General features: G+C 43.3%; 1 protein-coding gene and 1 long non-coding RNA gene across 6 annotated transcripts in view; both read left to right on the top strand.

Annotated features, from left to right (window-relative positions):
• Positions 1-7,293, top strand: part of LOC110989444 (mesotocin receptor-like) — a 56,728-nt gene extending 49,435 nt beyond the window's left edge. For 4 of the 5 annotated variants that reach the window (XM_087137008.1, XM_022253828.2, XM_087137009.1 and 1 more), the window contains one exon: positions 799-7,293. In XM_087137008.1, coding sequence (XP_086993134.1) covers positions 1,214-2,266 — 1,053 coding nt within the window. In that variant the 5' untranslated portion in view covers positions 799-1,213 and the 3' untranslated portion in view covers positions 2,267-7,293. The remainder of the gene's footprint in view (positions 1-798) is intronic. The other variant, XR_015425268.1, reaches the window with a different exon arrangement.
• Positions 7,294-7,634: 341 nt separating this feature from the next.
• LOC147799204 (uncharacterized) lies at positions 7,635-21,900 on the top strand. Its single transcript, XR_015425373.1, has 2 exons — positions 7,635-10,977; positions 11,893-21,900. It is a non-coding gene; the product is annotated as an uncharacterized LOC147799204 (long non-coding RNA).
• Positions 21,901-22,434: the final 534 nt, after the last annotated feature.

Below are 22,434 nucleotides of genomic sequence, written 5' to 3'. Positions count from 1 at the left end.
TAAATGGCCGTACTATTTAGCAACAATAATTTAGGACGATGTTGCTCGATACAGATTTGGGCACATGTTCTTTGATTCACCAGTTCGTCGGGTCCCCTGATCGCAGGTACTTTTTCTCACAGGTGTGGTTTTAAATATTAAACCACCAGGGTACCGCGCATAACATATGCAGTTCCCGCCAACAATTAGGCACGAGATGGACAGTCAAATAAATACTTATGTCCGCTGTTTCGTTTCACCTTAACATTTTACGAGGATTGCGTCACCAACCAGCTTCATGGCAAAAAAACCAAAATCGTTGCTTGTCGCGTTATGTAAACAGCTAGGGTTCCAGTTGATTAGACCATAGCGTTTCTGTTTCTACGGCCATTCGAATACGAATCGTGACTCTCATCGTGAATCTGATTGGTTAACATAAATACCGCTTCGGGCGAAATGCCAGCGTTACCGGCACACCTTTGCCGTGACATCGGATCCGATGAGATCCAATTCATAAAAACCAAACATTCCTGTCGAAGGGTGTGTCGGTGAATCGTTCCAGGTTTGCACTGAGCTCCTTCCTATTTGTACCGACCGATACCCCGATGATCCGAATAAGTGGTTAAATCGGAAGGTATGCGGTCGGCATTTGGACTTTATTGGTGTAGTACTTCCCTTATTCTTTAAAGGTTTGTCTTGTCTGACTTGTTTGAGGAGTTCACAGACAAAAAAGGAGAAGTTTCATTGCTTGAGATTTTTGTCTACTGCATTTCAGCTGTGTGCTCTTTCAATAGGTATATTTTCCTCATTCAATTTCAGAGTGAGCACAGTGTCTCTACTTGGTGCTTCTTCGCTAGACCGGCTGGCCGAGTTTTGAAACTGAGCATGCGTGGATAGCCCTTGACCAATAAGACATCTGCTCTCTCCTGAACGAATCACCGACTCCGTACACAGCTCGTGACCTACCCCTGGCTTGCCTGTTACACTGACTGCGCGCTAATACCCGGATCGATGCCTGAAGTTGGTTAAATTTCCACCCAGGGAGTGCGCGCATCGATTCCGACAAACTGGCTCGAACACATCTGCACTGGCTTCAACGTGCGTTAGGGGACTGTGCCCGGTAAGAAAGCCACGTTCCCTGGTGTGAGTTGTAGAGGCATTCTAGTAATCCGAAAAGAACAACCGTTGTCTGTAGTCTCGGTAAGAGTTGGAAAGAAATTTGAAGCTTTTCGGCATGGAAGAGGGAAACGTTTCTACCACTGTACCGACGTACTTGAAGTTGGGCGAGGACGATGAGAAAGAGGAACTGTACCGACACGATGAAAAAACACGGACAATAGCAATAGCGGTCATATTTGTAGTCACTGTCATTGGCAATGTGTTGGTACTCAACTGGCTGTTTGTGCACCGGCGAGAACGCACGAGAATCCACGTGTACATGACCTTCCTGGCGCTGGCCGATCTCAGTGTTGGCATGATTCCGCTGCTGGTGTCGCTGATCATGTCCCTGAAGGAGAACGTATGGGAGTCGACGGACGCCGCGTGCCGGGTCCGCATGCTGATGGAGAGCGTGGCGCTGATGGCCTCCAGCAATATGGTGGTCGCTATCGCAGTGGACCGGTACCATTCCGTGATTTTCCCGCTTCGCAAGCAGCTGCCCGAGCTGAAGGTGATCTCGACGGCCTTCGCCTTGGCTTTTCTCCTGTCCTTGCCGCAGCTCTACGTGTTTCGCAAGGGCGAGTTCAACGGTACGGCCTACTGCAGGACAATCTTCATGGGCGAAGATGACCCGTTCCGCCAGGCCTACCTCCTATACATCGCCTCGGTTGTGTTCATTATCCCCTTCTTAGTTATCAGCGTCTCCTACCTTCGCATCGTGGCTAAATTGTACAACGATGGCAAAAATCTCTTTCAGAGCAACTGGAAGAAATCGACACGATGGAGAACCCTCAAAATGACTTTTGTTATCATCGGCGCCTACGTGGTGTGCAATATGCCGTATTTCACCACCGAACTCATCCGAGGGTTTGCAGGGCAAGGTAGCGTCGATAAGGTGGCCTTCAGCGTTTTCAGTGTCTTCGCCCCGTGCAGCAGCGCCTTTAACCCGTACATATTCCTTTTATTCAACGTCTGCGGCAAAACCAAGAACCGAAGGCCGGGCCAGGGCTACACCACACAGACGGCCGTGCTGGAACAGTCTACTACGCCAAGGTTTGGGAGGGAAGTCAAGGCTGTGGACTGCGCCTACTACAAAGCAGCCAGGTCGCCTGTCAAAACGGCCATATGACAACAACCGTCCGGGTGCCGTGCCCCCGAAATGATAGAATTACTGGAACAGAGGACAGATGCTGTTTCCGACTAAAACTTCGCCTTTTTATCACGGTGACATATTGAGGTTAATAATTCATATGATACTCATCGAATCATCTTCATGTTTTTGACTGATGACCTCAGTGTGATCATGTCTGACCATAACTTCACGATCTGAAAATGCTGAAGATACATGCCAATTCAATGACTGTTTCATTTAGCATTACAAGTAAAACAACGAAAAGGTAAAAACCATTTTATTTTCTCCTAATTGTAACTGGTGATTTTGTACATTATTGAATGATGCTACGAATTTGTAAGGAATTGTGCATTAGCTGTACAAATCTGATTTTAATTATATATATATATATACGTGCATGTATAAATGCAGACTATGGTTTCACAGAATGACAACTGTATCATAAAATAAATTTACAGAACAGACACAATTGCTGCTGCGTAAAGGGCAGAATAGTGGAGACGGACGAATCCCAGCCAAAGCGATCAAACGCAACTTACTTGAAAGTCTGTGTGAGCTATTGGCATTTCAGGACCGTATTCGCTTTGCCGAGGCTTGATAAATATCACCCCTACCCTCTTCTCGGCAAGTCTTTGCTCCCAAGGATTGTGTAGCAAATGTCAAAGCTCATTATCTCATTATCAGCTCAAATCTCATTAATAACACTGTTTGGGTGTCTGCCATCGGATGCGTCGGGATACCTCCAAATACCACACTTTGATATTTTGGTGAATTTTCACTGCGGTATTCGGGAGCTTCTGACATTGGGAAGCGCAAGTCGCAATCTCAGCGTGTATTTGTGCTGTAGTTTATAGAGATTGCACACTGCATGTCTCTTTCCGAATCAAGCTCTCTCTCTTTTTTCTTTTTTTTTCTTCTTTTTTTGCGTTTCAAGTCCAGACAGACTTACTCAGACAAGGTCGATTCGCTGCGCACTTCAGACAAAAACTTAACGGAAACATCCATTCAAGTATGTTTGTTGTAGTAACGTGTAGTGGAAGTATAAATAGAGAATTCAGTGCACTAATGCTCCACAGAGAAACAATGGAATTATTACATTTCAGTTCTAGCGAGACACAGGTGTGCTTTTCACGGCGGGGAATCAATATTTCAGAAAAAAAACCGAAATGTATCACCCATTTAAACAAGTGTTAGAGCGGCGTAGAGTTGGGCTAATGATCTTCAGAAATCGTGAATCAAACCTGTGCTGGTGTGAACACAATATTGGGCTATATAATCATTGTAATAATTATGTTTAATTTTAAGACTCTGCATTTTTATCCGTATGAATTGTATAGTAATTTAGAGTAGCTGTCTCATGATCTGTGTTGTATGCTGGTATAAATGCCTGGGAGATTTTTTTCTGACCCAAGCAGCCTATGTGGTAAAATTAACTTGCTTTATGGTCTTTAGTTGCAGTTGAAACGTCTATAAAGTATTCTCTCTGGTTCAGCAACGTGAAAAGGGGAAACGGCTTACCCTGCAGGGCCAGTAAAAATTCGTTAAGCATCGAACCCTCACGTTTCGCCTTTGAAACGTTTGTACACGCTACTATGTCCCCTAGGCTTCAAGTACAAAATCAGTGGGACCCCGTTGATAGGTACTGTAGCAAATCCTCGTTATTTGAAGAGTTGGGGATATAGGGTAGATCAGTCGCGCCGTTGTTGCCGTTCGTGACGTCGGTGTCTGGTTTCGGCACTTCGCCGCTCAGCATCCACATTCAGTTTGGACGTCGTCCTTTGTCGAAACTTACCTAAGACGGTCCGGGATCGCCAAGAATAATTTCCATATAACCCCTTGAAATTTAACCGCACATTATCTAAATTTCATTCTAAAATACAAAAATAAATAAAACAATGTCTAAAAGATCGGCCCCAATTCTTTCAAAATCTTAAAAGAACTCTTTGTTCGATTAATTTACTCCCGTTCTCTAAGAAGATTGATTAAAAAAAATGACGTTGGGCCTATGTTTCGTTTTTGTCAACCACTGCACCAGACTATTCCCAACATAGCCAAAGATATTTTTTGGCAGTTTGGTTTAAACAGTATTCCAAATTGGCCGAGAAGATAGCAATAGGCTAAGATTTGCGATTGAATTCGTAATATATACAGTATTCAACGATAACCATTATAATGCTTTCGACATCCTGGTATGCATTACGCGTACGGGCGATTCACAATAGTGCGCATCCAAGAGTTTGCAGTGCGTTGGCCAATCACCATGCGCGAAATCTGTCGACCCTTTCTAAATGCGTCTTCGGTCGACAGATTTCTCCTACGGTAATCGGCCAACGCGTTATGAACTCTTGGAGGCGCACTCTTGTGAATCGCCTGTATTATTTGTACTTTTCATTTCCCCCATTTTCATTCTATTGATGTCCCGATTTGGCTTTTAAATTCCCCAGCCTGCTGCACTCTGCCACTCCACACCCCTCGTTACAAAACTGGACTTTTCCCTGCTTGAATACGTTGACCGACTTATACGAACTCGAAGACGTAAGTACGACCGACAAACTTCTAAGGCTCTTTCATCAGAAGAATATAAAGCACACGAGGAGGACTGCATTACATGGCTAAGTCTGTGCAAACCATAGCATAAGTGCCCCCTCCACCCACCCCACGCATCTCCGGAAGCGTGCAACCATCTTAAATATTAATCTTTGACCAACACCCCCGTGACACCCTCTCCCCTGCACGATCCCTTAAAAAAGATCATATTACCATTGCAATTATCAATCCTCGCCAATTACTTCTGACCCTTCGAACAGACAATAACGCCGGGGAAGGTCTCCCGGGGTGCCCCATCGGGTAGAATTTCAGGTCCTCCATCGTTTCTGATGTTTTCCAACTTTATCTGCAGTGTCTTTCACTGGACGTGTTATTGGATTCAGTGGTCATCAGAGTAATAGGATCATAAGCTTGTCCCACCAGTACTTGGAATTTTGCAGGAAAGAAAATGAATTAATTCATTTGGATCCGTCGTCAATTCATTTCATCACTTTTTTGACACAAAACTCTGCGCGCTACCCTTAGCCACCTGCTCTTTGCCTAGAATCTTTCATCACTATTCTTTCTTTTTTTTCTGTGTAATATAGGTTTGCCTCCTTAGGATTATCTGTCATAATTTCAAACGGAGAGACCTTTCATCGTGTTAGTCTTTGTCTCTAAGGAGTAACGGCATTCGGCTTTTGTCACTATTTGATAAATTATGCATTAGCCTGACCGAGTTTAAGGCAAACCCTATTCAGTGCTTTCTCGACACACAAGGCGGTGTTTTTGCTATAACACAGCACGGCGATCTATATATGATTTTGTGTCCTACTATAGGTTTACTTATTTTGAAGGAAATCTGTAAGGGGCCGTATCAGAGGTAATCCCCTTGTTTATGTTGGACAGATAGTGCGTGGTTTGTGGACATCCACCAATGACTTAAAGATCATTACTACCCGCCCATCATTTTAAAAAATGGAGATAGAGAGAAAAGATGGAAACAATGTTTCCTTTAAATTTGCATTTCATGATTTTTCCAACATTACGAATCGCCCTGAAGGTATTTCAACTCGTAGACACTGGAGAAAGCTGTGAACATGTCGGGCAATTTTATTCAAACCGCAGCTGGTGGTCACTGTGTATTAAGATTTGACCAACGTTGGAAGCTAGTACGATTTACATCTTTTTTATAGTACACGCATATACATAAAATGACAGTGTTCACTCGAATGCAGACAGGTTTTAAGCACAAGAGTTGGCTGTCGTGTAGTAAACCTGGACAAGACAGGGTCTGGTTTTCTAGAAGAAGCCGCAATCCTTGAAAAAAGGTCACGCAGAACCACCATCCATCAGCCACTGAATCAATTATTAAATGGTATGATTGAATCGGTTCTTGCAAGCTTACTGCCCCCAAAATACACTTGTACAAAGTGATTCCCCAGGAAACAGCCGAGCGGAATTTTGCATGCAAAGTTTACACTGCAAGGAAACAGACGTAAAAACGGACGGACAGACGGACAGACACTCGGAGTTTTTTTTTTTTTGTTCAATTCAGATGTTTTTGAGCTATTAAGATCTCTTCAAATGTTGGAAAGATAATGGTTCCGATTCAAGTTAAAACTGACTTTGCAACACGAACTGTCAGTTCGAGCTGCTGTTGCTAAACATCAATGGCGACTTAAACCGAATGGCTTGCGTAAGAAAAATTCAAACGCGCAAGATTCAATTTTACATCATCCTGCCATTGTACATCCGGAATACATCGTTAAGAAGGATAACATTGATCTAACAATATTGAAGGCCTATTAGATAACCGAATGTGCTTCGAGCTATGCTTTATTGTACATAGAGTAAACTCATATCCTAACCGTGGAAGCAAAATAATATGTTGTGCTCTTTGTTACAAAAATAGAAGTCCACAGCAAGCAATATCACACTTGAAAGGTGTTTTTTTTTCATATGGAGCGTAGACCTTTCTGCTAATATAATAGCCATAAAAACCAATATTTTGTCTCTTCAACACATCTACATGGTGAAATACCCTGAATATTGGAACCTATTGTTTATAAATGCACAAAGAACAGATGTGATGAATACCTGAAGGGTTTATGGACACGATAGGATATTAGCATTTTTGACCAACAAACTGTAAATGGTACAAAGAACATTCTACCAACCGTTATGTGCATTTTGTTGGTTCTTTGCGCTGTACAAATGTACTTGGAAGACGTGATAAGCACTGAATTACATAAAGCAAACCTCATGCTGGGAAAATATCTGCATGTTTGTGAACAGAATAAGAATTGTCCTTGCATCTTTTGAAACCTGTTTAATCTTGCGATACTTTCTCTGAATAGCTGTATACCTAATGGTACCTTTTCCCACATGGCCTCAGTTTTTTCTTAAACCACATTTTCGTTTTTGACATGAAAAAGAGTTGATCCTTTCAGTTGATGAATAAACTCTCTTACGTAAAATCACCTGTGTATTTTTAATCATGTGTGTGTTAACTGTGTTATCTTTTGAGGCAATCATTCGTGTTTCCATTCCAATTCTGCCGCCTCCGGTGCCCAGACCGGCCCCGTGTTGAGGGGATAATTTCTTGTAAGAAATCCAGGACCTTGAATTTTCCCCCGTAATAGCTGTCGTTTAACACAGGTAAAGTCTTACAGCATTGGAGCAAGGAATGTGTGTCCCACTGTGGTTGCTAATCATTTATCGTTAGCGCATACCATATCGAGTTCTGCTATGTTGTTTTTTTCGGCTTTAGTCTGTTTGATTGGTTGGTGTTGTTTTTCTTTCTTGTCGTTTTCCTTTTTCGGGGGGGGGTGGTGTTCAAGACTTGCCTGCTGTTGAGGTCCGTCCATAACCAGGGCAAGACTGTGCCTAATTTGTCTCCAGCAATGGCTTGTGCCAGTCAATTCTGTCAAATTATGGCTTCACCCGCCTCCGGTGTTTGGGCCGGGTGGGTCACTGATTAGCCACGGCGGGCGTGAATTGTGTCTGCTTTTTTTTTTTTTTTTTTTTTTTTTACAATCCGAGTGCCAGCCCTGAGTCCAACCTGTCTTCAGTTGATGCAGAACACAGCACGTGCCTGGAAAATCTAATGCAATTTTTTTTAGAGCTAATGGGTTGCTGTGGGAACTAAATACGGACCCTTTGAACTGGTGCGGATGCGGGACACATATGCAGTTTCGAAAAAGTGTGTGGCTACGTTGTCATGTTGTTTGCTATTTCAGACGTATACGTAAGTATATAAACAAACTCATTGATTTCGAACGCAGACTGCTTAGCGTATGGGAGATGAATAAGTACGCAGAATTTTAGCCGTAGGGGCATATACATAATCCGTATGCTTAATAATAATGCTTCATGGTCCCTAATATCTCTGAATTGAAGCCTGCGATTGCTATAACGCCTCGCTGTTACTTTTGACTCTTTTCCTGGCTCTTAAGAATGTTTCCGTTTTGGCAACCCACAATTGTCTCTGGCTTCAGTTCACTACGATAAAAAAGGCTCTGAATGATGAAGAGCTTTGTGCACCGTAAATTACACCCGAGTCACTATTGTCTCCATTGCGAAGTATTACAATGTTCGATGCAGGTGACTTGACTTAAAAGCATGCACAGACAGTGTCAAAACGACCCCGTGCAGGTCGGTTGTGACCATATCATACTCATTCATATGGCATGTTGTGACTCATCTCATCCGTTCAGCCACCACTGTTAATGAAAGGCTTTTACAGAATGCTGCGTTATGAACCATGCTGGTAATATATTACAACTGATATCCCAGCTATGTAGAAGGAGTAGCGGCATTATGGATATGGGCATAAAGGAGGGTAAAATGACCAGCAAAATAAAAATGTCTGTTGGTTCAAGTCAGCGTAATGGAAGTTGTTGCTGTAACAAAACGCCCTCTCTCAGTCATTCTTAGATGCTCTGCAATCCACAACACCCCCACCCCATGACGTTACCTTTGCGCGTGTGCATCTTTTGTCAGTTTTGGTTTTTCGTGTTGCTTTCCAAACGACTTACAAACAACTGAGAGGCAATCACACTTTCAAAGAGCACGTGCCTCCAGGCCGGACGAAGACATTCACTGTGGAATGTCTCAGATGAAATGGATCGGGCGATAAACCCCGCCAACGGGCGGGTGGCACGTCTCTCTAACAGCAGCCCTTAGGAGCAAACGGGGATTATGTTCCTGGACTCTTGACGAACACAGGAAGGGAAGTACGCATCAGTTATACCCCCAGGTCAGTGTACCGGCTTTGTGTAGATTAGTTTCTCTCCAGTTCTGTGGAGCGGATGTGCCCTGTTGAAACATGGTTTCTTCTTTTAATACTGTCATCAAACCGTTGGTCTAAAATTTCCTCTTGTCAAGGGGTGGTATCTTGCGTTTCATAATACCATTAGGTTTACACACCCGAGAAGCAGTTTTCAAAGAAAATAAGGAGCGAGTCATAGCCTGCATGCTTCTTCAGCAGAAGATAAATACGCACTGTATACGCTAATATGACCGCATAATTGAAATCATCCTGACCATCTATACCTTGTGTTGTGTACATTGTTAATTCACTGGTGTCTATGAGGCGTGTTTGGCGTGCAAAGTTAACATTTAATCCGCGTGCACAGATAGGTCTATTTAATAACGGAGATATCTCCATTATTAATAGCGATATCTCCACTAGGAATGCGGATATCTCTATTCTGGGATTAAATGTTAACTTTGCACGCCATGGGCGTGCTTTGAAGCGATTTCTGCTGCTGCGTTTGTAATTACATGGTTACTTTGATAATACTTTCTACAGTTTCATTTTTGTGCAAAGGCTGTGTTGTCTGTCACTTATGAGGGCGTGGTAGCGTCTCTCAACCACCCAAGTGAACACCACAGTAATCCAACCACATCTCTACGCCTCTTCCGGATGCAAGTGGGGTAAGTAGCGGGCTGTATTATGTAGCGTTATCCTTTGAAGAACAAACTTTCACCAACACCCAAAAGAATGCAGAAGAATGAAAGATTGTTCGGGAGGTCAGGCAAAAGTTGAACACAAAAACCCGCCCTAAACAATTATTTCCAAACTACAATTTCAGCAGGGCGGACATACATCACTTGCACGCGTGTGTAGCGGTTTTTCGGTCACGTGATTTGAAACCGTCGGCATTCGATTTGCACAGATGTTCGCGAGCACGCGCTTGCCTTCAGAGCCTCTCAGTATTTTGGCTTTCATGAATTTGTGCAACAGGCCTAGAGACGCATATTCTAAAATGCACGCGCCGCAGCAGACTTGGAACATTTCCTGAACTGTCCGTGCCCTTCAAGTGACGTCACGCAAAAAACCTCTATAGCGCTTTGCTTCCCTGTAACATTGTCACCATGCCGACCGCGAGGGGATTCACGGATGACTTTAATACGCTCTTCTTGTTCAACACAGAGTAACTTTATGTAAAGGCATACGGGTAAGGCGTTAATGCTGTTGCCTCCTCCTTCGTGGCAGAGTTAAGTCCATAAATGCCGTTCTTTGAGAATTGATTTTTCCCCACTGGCGGAACCATTGGGGACCACCCCCAACAACAGCACAAGTTTGTTTTGGAGATAAAATAACGAGAAGAAAGCAATTAGGGAGGGGAACTTTCTCTCTTCCCTTTCTTTCAAACGCATGCAAACGGCACGCAAAATAGCCTCTCTCCGTAAGGCCCCAAGTTTCCAAATGTGTTTGCTCCCTGAAAGATAAGTAAAAAAAAAATGAAATAAACACACAAAATCTGATTCTGGATTCGTCCTTTCAGGGAATGAGATCCTTTACCCCCAATATTTGACGTGTAGGACCACATCGACAACTTCGAAGCCAAGGTCGTGTGGAAAATATGGGCGAATCCAACGTCAGCAGTTTTCTACAGGTCCAGGAATAACAAGCTTTCTGCCAAAGACTGATGCAACACCGATATTTATATTTCAAGAAATCGATTGTAGACATGTAAAGCGTATTGAACTGAAGTGCACACATGACCTCGCAGCGTAAATATTTGCGCAGTAAGCTATTTGCGTTGTTGACCTGCTGGGTAAAATACACAGCGTTTGATAGGCAGTGTATAAAACGCAATCCAAACACGATTCCATTGATAGTCTATTCGCTTCGCTTCAGGGATGAGCACCATCGTCTTTCAAGACAACAGGTAGACCGCTTTTTTCAATTTGGATTAAGTACATCAGCGACTTAAAAAGCACATTAGTGGCCTGAGCTCGAGCAACCTTTTCGAACGACATGGGGTCTTCAGACGTCTGTGATGGGCACATAACGGTGTCCAAGCTCACTGTCTTATCGCTGTCCGAAATCGACAGTGGGAACCAAAGATCGTATAGCGCCGCGAAACGGCGCAAGATGGCGAACTTCACCGTGAATGCACGTAAAACGTTGTAATTGCATGGGCGCCATTTGAGCAAGCGATACGCCTGCGCAATGCACATTAATGCACAGGCGCAGGCGCCGTGGCAGGCACGTGCACCTGGTCAGCCTGCGCCCAGGCATTACCGTAAACTACGCTAATAATTATTATGCCAAAGAATGTTGGTTATTTGATTATACGTAGCCTATCCAGTGCCAGGATGCATAGCAAAAGGTAACATAGTGACCAGTTCAATTTCGAAGAAATGGTTTAACCTATACCGATTAGTAAGGGCATCAATGGAAGTAAAGATTATGAACTACACCATTTCAGGTGTAACCCTACTAAGAGTGTTAAGCTTCAGAACTTTATGACGCCCATCTATTGTACTTGGATTCTGTTTTGCATACACCCCGTACTGTCTCCTGGTATGAAAGGAACTCAAACGACATTGATAGAAACTGCAAAGATGCGAAAATAGTGCATGGACAGGACATCTTTTCGAACTGCGAAGCTTCAACGTGAATAACGCATGGGTTAGCTGTATCACGTGCCCAGAGTACATCAATTATATACTGTGTTTTTTTTTTGTTTTGATAGTGTTTGTTTGTCGGATATATTTTCGTTCATAAGGCTTGACTGAATTCTGTTGTGTTATTAATTTTGATTTATTTCATTTGGTGTATTTTTGGTTTTTTTTTTCAGCGTGCGTGTTTTCCTTTCCCGCAGGAAGGAGGCACTGCTTGAATCATTCCCGTGGTCTAACTACGAGGTGACGTATCTTGTGGTGAAAGTCTGTTTCATGCAAGATTTTGTAACGCAGTGGACAGGTTATTAGTCACATGGACGATAATGCTTGTCTTCCGTTACCAGACCAGAGACGGGGGGGGTTGTCAAACCCCACAGTAGAACTTGGCACTGTGAATACATATTTTTATTTATACAAAGGCCTATCATAATGTGCTTTGAAACAAGTCACATGTTTTTCGCGAGCCGAAGGATGCATGTAAGACTTGTATACATGTACTTTAGTTTTCAATATTCACGGCGTGTCGTAAATTGGTCTAGTGTGAATTTGCTCGTCACCAAGCACCTTGAATCGGGCAATGGGTGACGAGCAAATGATATGAACATTAGGCTATCAATAAAAAATCTCAAAAAAAAAACCAACTCAAAAATTTCAGGCATTCTATAAAATTGATAAATTCTCGTAAATAATTACTACCTCTACTCACGTAACTAAAAAATGTAAAGCAAGAAAGAGAAAATTATGTATATGTTTTGGGGCGATTTTAAAAGAGTTCATTTGGCACTTCGCAAAAAAAAAGAATCCGACCAAAATAAAAATTCATCGGAATTTTAGGCCATAGCGGATATATGAAATCGACATTTATGGGTCAGAATATTTGGAGTTCGAATAAATTTCGTTAGATTGGAGGTAAAATAATTGCTCCGTACAAAATCGTTAGAAGCGAAAGTTCGAAGAGCCCAACGTGAGGGTCCGCACCACTTTGGGGTACGGAATCTCCAAGCGTATTAAACGTGAAGCAGCTCGTGAACGAGTGTTTTGATTAAACCAAAACCTTCTCAAGTCCTCGAAATTACCATTTTTCGGGGGGGGCTGGATTAGTGTCCTTGCTGGGTGGGCCATACAGCAGTTCTTGTTTCTTTGTTACAGTTTTAACCAGTGAAATAACAAACAACTTGGATAAGACAACCGTACAAGACAAAAACGAACAGACGCGCCATACAATTTGTGAGATGTGACCGGTACTTACGGTAGATTTGCAAGTCTATTAATTCTCTCTGGACTGGTTTCCTTCATTTCCAACAAGCGAGTGGCGCCAATGTAAACGGCAACCAACACGAAAACATGACTGCCTTGTCCCCGCGCCCACACGTGGCCGGGCGGCAGCGGCGGCCAGGGCTAGGCTGCGCGAAGCTGAGGCACGGCGAGGCATTTAGTAACTGATTTCATGTTTCAAATATTGCTGTGTAAGCCGTCCGGTGTTTAAGCCGCCGGGACATTTTCAACGTGAGAATCAACGTGTAAGCCACGGCTTGAAATCCGAAAAAAAAATTACGGTATATTAAAAATATGTATTTATTGAAAAAAAAAACACAGCAACGAGCGAAACTCAGAAGCGAGCGGGGGATGGTTTGATCGACCCCCCCCCGCCTGCAGGCTTGGGCCGGCAAAGAGATCAAAAAGGGACCGCTAACAAGCAATAATGAACACACCACCAATTCAAACCCGAAACTGTTTCGAGCCCAAACAAATCAATCGTGTATCCTCTTATTCTCCCATAAGCAAATGTTCTTTAATTTGGGCACGTTGGGCTAGCCATTTGCTCCACTATCTTAACTGAAATCTGTTTCACCCAGTTGAAGGACTTAACATGGTCTGGTGCGCCGGCCCTGAATGTCGATACGCCATCGCGCTCGCCATTTTCGCCAAGCAGAACAGTCGATTTGTGAGAGTTCGGCATTCCCTGACTTTTTGTTTGGACAGTAACAAACTCAATTCCTTTCCAATTCGCCAGTGTTCTCTTCCTCTCCGACTGTTCCAATTACTGGAAAGATGTTTTTCTAATTTCTCTTGCTAGATGGCCGATTTGACGGTACCCTAAATAATAACTAGGGTGGGCTCTGATCAGAGTCGAAATTGCCAGCATAGTGTGGAGATTGGCGCCTGGCGAAGGCCCACCGAGCGAATGATTCGAAGCCCGGCCACAGGGTCACCGAACACGCTCTTGGGGTGGACACAGCGCTGCTAACCGGCAGAGAAATCCAATTATTTTCCTACGCTGCCACAGACGGAAAGGTCCAGTTATATTAAACAGTACTTCTTGCAGCAAAAGAAAAGAAAAAAAAATACTTCAGAGTGTATTTTACTCAGTCATTGATTAAAAAAATATGCCCCATTCTCGCCCACACTGATATGCATTTCACCACGAAGGACAGAAAATGTCTCTTTTCAAAACAGCGCCTAAAGCTAAACAGGTGCCAAATGAATACTTCATTCGCACCTCTCTTGACACATTTCCCGTCAAGCGCCGCATTGCGCAGCATTCGTAATTTCACACCGCTGCCTCCCCCAACCTGTTTTAGCTATTAACATTTGGAGCATGCTCTACTCTGTTAACATTGTCGTAACGTAGTCACTGTATGGATGGGGTGTGACTATAACTCTATTTTCTGATCGAAAACACTGAATCTCAATGAATTTAAATATTGCCAAAACAACGAGGAGCAAGTCTACTGGTCCTACCAGGCCTAGGTGTCATATAGTTACACTGTTGCTCTTATGCCTGAGTGCAAGCCAAGGAATCGTTGATTATCCATGGCTGGCAAAACAGTAGTGCCAACAAGTGATTAATTCCACTTGTTTGTTTCTCTGCTTGCTTGTTTGAGCTGTTTGTTCGGTCGTTTGTTTGGGTGTGTGTGTGTGTGTGCATGTGTGTGTTTAATACCTGGGAGCGATTGTGCCCGATGTATCCTTCACCCACCGAGCAGACGCTTCTGACGTATCTGATAAGCTCAGTAATTAATTAAAGAAAACACCCAAACCGACCCAAACGAACAAAAAATGAACCCAAACACCAAATTGGCTTATCAAATGAAATAATATAATCAACTGTAAACTTTAAGTAGAGGGCCCACCTGCCGCTAGCTTAGGATTCGCTCTCTCCTGGTTTTTCTTAACCACATAAATTTGCCCCCCGATATTTGTCTGGTTTGCAAAAACTTCTCTCCACCATCTTGTTCTAGAGCCAAAGAAACCTAAGCGTACTCCTTCCCAGGTCGCCCATCTTACGGTGCCTGGAACTGCCACCAGGCCGCGCGTGCCTTGAGTGGTTGCCAAATCCTACATCCACCCTCAATGTCGTCGACATGCACGAAGTGTTGACTTTAAGGGGTTTCAGTTCTCGATATACCCCCGTCCATCACCTGCATGTGCTATTGGCAAAGTGCTCTAACTGTTGGCAATCTCGACACTTGTTAATTCATTGGGTGTAAAATCACGGGTGACTCATACAAAAAAGCTGGAAATGAAACCGAATTAATGTTTCACTTGCACTCCTCTACAGAAAGATGAGCAGTCCAGAAATTTTGGTCTTCAACTAGCACAGCGTGAATACATACGTCGATAACAGGCGACCGATGACGGCCTTTGGCGAGATCTACTCACTCCCCTGTACATGTTTTCATGTTTGTGGAGTCATGTCTTGTACACGGTTCGACACCGACGCGTAACAGGTGGAATTCCCGTTCTCGTTGAATGTCAGTTTTCGATGCGCGGTGTTGTTCGTAGAACGCATGACCATTCGTTGATACAATGGCAGTAACGCGAACAATAGGATGCGTTTGCAACTACTGGGTTAAAATTTCATGCAAAATACCCTGCATGATTTTTTTTCCATTCATGGGAACTTCAAAGAAAACCTCAGTCGTTGCCCAGTAGGGGTCAGAATTGGAGCAGAGTTCCCAGGTTTCTCGGTATTAAACATGGGCTTTTTAGGGTAAAGCGACGGCTATTAAAGGTTTCTTGGTAACGTTTGCAGTTGTGCCGTGTGCAACTCCAGTGACAACTTTCATAATTAGCCCTAAAAGCTTCAGTCTACTTAGAATCATCAAAGGAGACCACCTCTTTGCTATTTCTAATCAAGTAAATTTAATAAAACTGCCTATAAAAACTTGAAGGACACATCCATCTTAACCAAATCACAAATGCTTCGATATGGTATGATCGGAACACATACACAAGAAATGGAACAAAAAACTTAAACCAAAGCCCAAACCTTGATGGAAACCCCGATACCTCTCTCTGGTAAGCTGCAGTATTTTCCGATAGGATTCTAGGATAGGATAGGATTGCGGGGAAATACACCGTAGCGGTCTGGATAAAAACGTTTCCTTCCTGTAACAACGCCGTGACTCAACCTCAGTTTATCGGTTCTGCAACATCTAAAGCAAACACAGTCAGAACATATCGTCCATGAATGTGTGCAATGCATTCTTCGATGATCGAGTAGAAACTCTTAATTACGCAGCTGGACAATCAACGGCGGAGCTTCCCAGTCGGAGGGACTCGTCATCAGAACTTGCTGTCCCTCATAATCGAAATTTGTTGTGCGTTCCTTTGAATCAGAAAGCAATAAGTCATCTGCGGAATGAGTTTCGCCAGATTATGATATGAGCTTTTTGGTTGGTCTTGCATTTGCGTAAGGGCATTTCTTAGAGCGCGTCCACTTCCCTGAGATGCGTAGGTTGTGCGTGCATGGTTTTCTGTCAGACGTTTGGCGGTGTATGTTACATCTGTCATAGGCATTATAATGAATGTAATTTTATTGCACGTAGCGCAAGCTCTGTGGTGAAATATAATCCGCCCCGAACGGAACAAAAGAAGGCGAGAGTGTTTTTGGTACTCGCCGCATAGGCGTGCGTTTATAATGGAGATCAAAGGCGCGTTTGACGCGGAGCACGCTGAGTATGCATAATGAATTTAGTCCTTATTGGGTGCGTTCGATTAGCTTACACGTGTAAGTCAAACTTACACGAGAGCGTTCGTCTAGCCATCACGTGATGTTCGTGCCTGCCCTGGTGTCAGCCACCACTACCCCAGCTGGCGAGCGGGTCTCTGGAGGCTGCCCGAGTGTAATGACGTCACGGATTGACTGTTCGAGCATGGACGTACATGATGGAACGAGGCGGAAACTTGACCTTTTTCCCAGAATGCCTTGGAAAACACACTGCAGCGTTCGATAAGCCTCATTTTGAGGCTTCCCTTGAGTGTAACACTGGGGTGTTCAGGGAAGCTCATCGAACGCACCCAATGCATGGTCTTTGCGTACATGCAGAACGCGTGCAAGAACCCGCTTGAAAAACTTATTCCTACACCTCATAAATATTCATGAGCAAACAGGAGTGCGTCATTGGCCGATTCCACCTCGCGTCTGGGAAGTAGAAATGAGACGCGACAAGGTGACGTCATAGCGGTGAGTATCTACCTTGCTGCCGTGCGGAACCCGCCGCGTAAACATGAACTCTCTGTCATGTAAAATACGGAACCAGTCTGGAGTTGTATCCTAATCTATTACAATAAAGACGCAAAACGTATGTCAGCACCAGACTATTGTAGCCCTGTTTCTATGCACATTGGCACTCCACTATCATTACATGGAAATTTAGCAGCTGAGAAACAACAGTGGCGTCTGTGAGTACAGGTAACGTGAGATTTCTGTTTGAATATTTATGAAGTATAGTAAAACATATAGAGCATGGTTTATTTCCGGAAAAATAGTGGGAATTACAGGTCCCGAGCTGTAGGTCTGCTTGACTACCTCCCGACGCTTTGCTGTATTTGTACACTACTATCTGGCTTTCTTTCGCCGCTTGGAGGAGCACTTCAACTCAGGCCAGATACAATATTATTCAATATCTGTGTCGCATTCCGAGAACTTAATTGTCCACGTCATATTTTAAATTTACGTGTAGTTCATGAACATTTCAAGGTTTTCTTACATTAGTCTTGGTGTTGTTTAAGTTCCATTTTAGATGTCAGTAGAATATGGCCCTCTATTTTACCTATGGTTTTTAGGTTTTCATAAATTTTCTTGACATGCTTAATTATTGTTGAAATTTGTTCATGCCTGACGTACCACAGACGCCAGCGCGTGGACTTTACTTTCTCACTGGTTATATAATTTTATGTACAGCGCCATTTTGCTGTTCCCTCCTTCTTTAAGTTCGTTAAGAAACGGTGCCACCAACCGACTCAGGGACTCACTTTATAAACGACCAATTTATAAACACACATGCAACTAGAAATGCCTTAACTACAGGCCCTTTTCAAGCCCCACCGCATTTTTTCTCTTCAGTAAAAGGTAACACTGTGAAAGAGGAAGAAAATAGGGTCTTGGCTGGCCAACAGTCGGCTAGTATGGCATAAAAAAAAATAAAAAATAACATACCGTTTGCTTCCATTTTTTAAATTTTAAGTGAGTTGGGGCTTTTTCCACGAGTATTAAAGCTTCAAGCAAAACGTTGACTTTCAAGTTTGTCCCCTTTTCGAAATAACTTCGAATTCAGCTGGAACTTGGGGAGATTTCAAGAGGGCAACAATTTCCACTTATGAAACGGCACTTGCTGACAAAACGGGGTTTATACCAGCCATAAATCGGTTTGTTGCCTGGCTGTGGGAAGGACTTCATAGCATGAGTGTCCTGGAGAACAACTGACTGCAAGAAACACCTGTTTTGGTGAGATTCGCCCTCTCATGCAGTCGGGTTCAGACTGATCAAATATGACAAACCTTGTTCCTCCTACGTTCCTCATTGGTTTGTCACTTGCGTTAGTCACGTCTCAGTTGGAAGTTTCTTGGACGAACAGTGAACTTATATTTTTTGTGTTTTAGTTTATATGGACTTAAGATAAAACTAGGATTGTAGGAACAGCAAAGACTGTGTATGGATGTAATTGTTGACTTGTCGCAAAAAAAATTATGTGAAACTCGATTTGTTAAAATATAAACATTTCTCGAGTTACAGATTACCTCGAAACATTGAATTTCTTAATGTTGCATAATGAAAGCGTCGCAGAAAATATGCATAATTATTCTTTAGAAATTGTTTCATTTGTATCATTTCGAGTCTCACGAGCGACGTGGGCGCGTTATCTTGTTTTAGACTCCGTCAAGCGAGCGCTGAGCAGGGTAGTCCCTCAACTTATCAATCAGGGATGTTCACAGCAGCCCTCTCTAACGGAGTCAAATCGGTGCCTGTCGCAGCAGTCCCGTTAATCACGCATCGCTGCCAGCCCACGGCGTACCACGTTTCTTTCTTTTGCCCCCATCCTGTATTAATAGATCTTATTTGGACCAGCGCACGGCTGCCTGATCGCAATACAGAATTGGGGCCATAAAGGCGGGGGTGCTCTCTGGGAAGGAAATGGACGAGTGGTGTTAAGCCTCCGGCAATCGGGGCTTGATTCTTTCCGGAAATATTGTGTGGCTTTTAAGGGAGTTACAGCACGTGGCGACTCCGGCTGGCACGTCCAAGCTGCTTTCAACTCCTCCAGAGTAAATGTTTGTCGTGTCCGGTGAATCAACTTTGAACACTCATCTTTATACATTGCCACGCTCCCTGGCTATTGAAACCTACTTGAAGTGGGAATTTGCTTGCAAGGAGCTGTGTAGTTTAAGGGATAAATTTTGATTGAGGACGAAGTCAGTGTGACGCCCGGATTGAACTTTTAGGCTGAAATAGGAGACAGCTGCCTGCAGGCATGTATGGATCTCAAATAAAGTCCTACGCAAAAGAATCTAGTGGAGAGTGATTGCACTCTTGAAAAAGTTATGGCGTGCAAAGTTAACATTTAATCCGCGTATACAGATATCTCCATTCTTAATAGAAATATCTATATTCTTAATAGATATCGAATAAGGTTAATTCCTAATAGAGATATCTCTATTCCTAACAGAGATATCTCTTGGAAAAGAGATACCTCTATAATAATGATTAATAGAGATATCTGTATTCCGTGAATAAATGTTAACTTGGTACGTCAAGGAATAGAGATATCTCTGTTCAAAGATTAAATGTTAACTTTGCAAGCCATGAAAAGTGGGTGATTGCGGATTATCTATGATATTTTGTTTAAAAAAACCTACTACTAACAAATCACCTCGAGAAAAACCAAAAGGAAAAGGTGACATTCCCTGCATTTTCACCTAATATCCATCTTTTAAGCTGAAAAGTTGTATTGACCAAGTTATGCAAATTTTATTTGACAAGAGTTTCGTATCTCAAACCTGTAAACGATTGTTGAACTGATCATTGTGTAAGTTATCATGCGTAAGTCGAGCGCCTCCACCCGGCCTGCTTGATTCGAAGAGGCACATCGTAATGCATATTGGTCTCTTGGCCTCTTCTATAGCTTATTTACTCCATGTCTGATTGGAAAGCTAATAACCTTTTATGCAATTACTTTTTTAAGATCTCATGTACATCTTATGTACACCAATTTCCATTTTGAATTGATGAACATCAAAACCCTAAAAGTCACATGAGAGAGCAAACCAACTACGGTTCTTCTTCCCATCAACCGGATTTACTCCATCATCGTTCGGATTTTGCGCGCTAATCCAATGAGACTTTTTCAAAGGAGACTTTCAATGGAGGAAGGTTTGGCGTCACGTCACGCACGCGTAGATCTGCTTTGCTCGTAAACACACTGATTAAAGTCCTACTTTAAATACCCCAAATAGAGTGCGTTCGATTAGCTTACACGTGTAAGTCAAACTTACAGGAGAGCGTTCACGTGATCTTCATGCCAGCTCTGGTGTGATCCACCACTACCCCAGCTGGCGAGCGGGTCTGTGGAGGCTGCCCGAGTGTAATGACGTCACGGATGGGCCGTTTAAGCATGGACATCAAAGACTGAACGTGGCGGGGACTTGACTTTTTTCCCAGCATACCTTGGAGAATACGCTTCAGCGTTCGATTAGCCTCATTTCGAGGCTTCCCTTGCGTGTAACATTGGTGTATCCAGGGAAGCTAATCGAACGCACCCATTGTGGGATATTTAAATTATACAATACCAAGGGTTAGATCAAGCAAGGCATACTGGGAATCAACACGGCGCAGCAAGATTGTGCCAATGGGAACGAGGTTGGCTTAACACCTTTAGCTTTTATCTCTATGTTCTTCGCAGTATTGCGCGTGCTCAGAACTATGCCAGCCTGCTCAGAACAACGCGTGAATGCTGAGAACTTGTAAAAAGGACGGCTATGTTGGCCGCCACTATGCGTCTCAAAGTCTCCCATTATAAGACGTGACAGTCTAAAAGTCTGGACCAGTAAACCCCATTCCGAGGGACCATTTATAATCACGCGGCTGTCCCAACCTAATTGCACACGCGCACTTCGGCAATTGACTACTGCCTATACTGCCTATTGTTCAAGGAGGAATTTCACGCGCGTGCACCCCCTGCGTACGAACAGGATGGTACCGTAGTAACGCCTCACCAACAGATTCTGTACCTTGATTGGCCAAAAATGTGTCATGTGACGCTTGCTAGATTTACTGTTTTTATACCACCACTTCAAAAAGACTGTAGAGGGATCCCAATACGACGCTTTTAGCGTCGATCTGCTCACTTCTGCATTTGAAAACGAGGCTGTATGTGTCAGCTTCAATTCTTTTTACAATCAGACGATTGAAAGTAAGGAGTCAAGACACAAAATACATAAAGGTATGTTAAATTCAGACTTTTCAGGCTGCACGTTCTTGTGGAAGAGTCTTTCAGGATGACTCGATACGTAAAATCAAAATAAAAAATAACGGCAATTTACCGCGAACTAACGTACCTGCGATGGTCGTGTATCTGCATGTGCAGTGGGCGTGGTTTAAACTGAGGTGGCGTCACACTTACGAACCGGATACTGCATGTACCGTGTCGACTCCGCGGACGCGCGCGCGCAACGAAGTTCGCCACAGAGAGCCTCGGTTTCGATGCGGATGTGCGCAGACGGCGCTAATGTGAAATGCAACTCTACCAAGCAGCCTCCTTCTGAAAAAGAACTACTGTATATCCGTAGCAACGAAAGCATAGGCGTGTATTTCGGCTCATAGCGAACAACATGGGTTAATGAATGTATTCAAACGTTGCTGTTCCGCTTGGAATTTTTGAATTAAATTTGATAAATGTAAATTCCATTTTGGTGTTTAAATTGTTGATTTTCAGCTTAAATTTTGCCTCGGGAAAATAAAATGCTCCATGGATCACCTCGGAAAGGTAGTCTAATACTACACCACTAAAAGCAATCGGTATTCGTATAACAGATGGCTTTATTACTTGATTTACTTTCATAACCTTTTAGAAATAAATGTTTCGCTATTTTCCCTACACGTAATAATGAAATGAATGGATTGTTAGAGTAGTGATTCTCCTTTTTAATACAAAAAATTTGTTTCCTAACATATCAACGTGAGAGTTAACTGTTGACTTGTGTATCGATGAGATGAGAATTGAAATATTATTTTAGTTCGTGCTTCCCTGATGGTATGTGGGGTGATTGATGATCGTGACTTGGAGGAAGGTGTATGTCAGGGGGGCTCTCAAATAGCTGTCAGATCCGCTTTGTTATACTAGTTTGAAAAATGGAGTAGGACCCGTGACTGTGATAGAGCGAGGAGTGGGTGGACGTGGTGTGCAGATCTACCACGCTTGTCTTGTGCATCCCCG

The sequence above is a fragment of the Acanthaster planci genome, linkage group LG05 (assembly GCF_054643075.1).
Source record: "Acanthaster planci isolate LZ-2023a linkage group LG05, COTS_SCS, whole genome shotgun sequence".
Classification (NCBI taxonomy): domain Eukaryota; kingdom Metazoa; phylum Echinodermata; class Asteroidea; order Valvatida; family Acanthasteridae; genus Acanthaster; species Acanthaster planci.
Note: the sequence above shows the minus strand (reverse complement) of the source record. Positions and strands in the feature narration are given on the sequence as shown.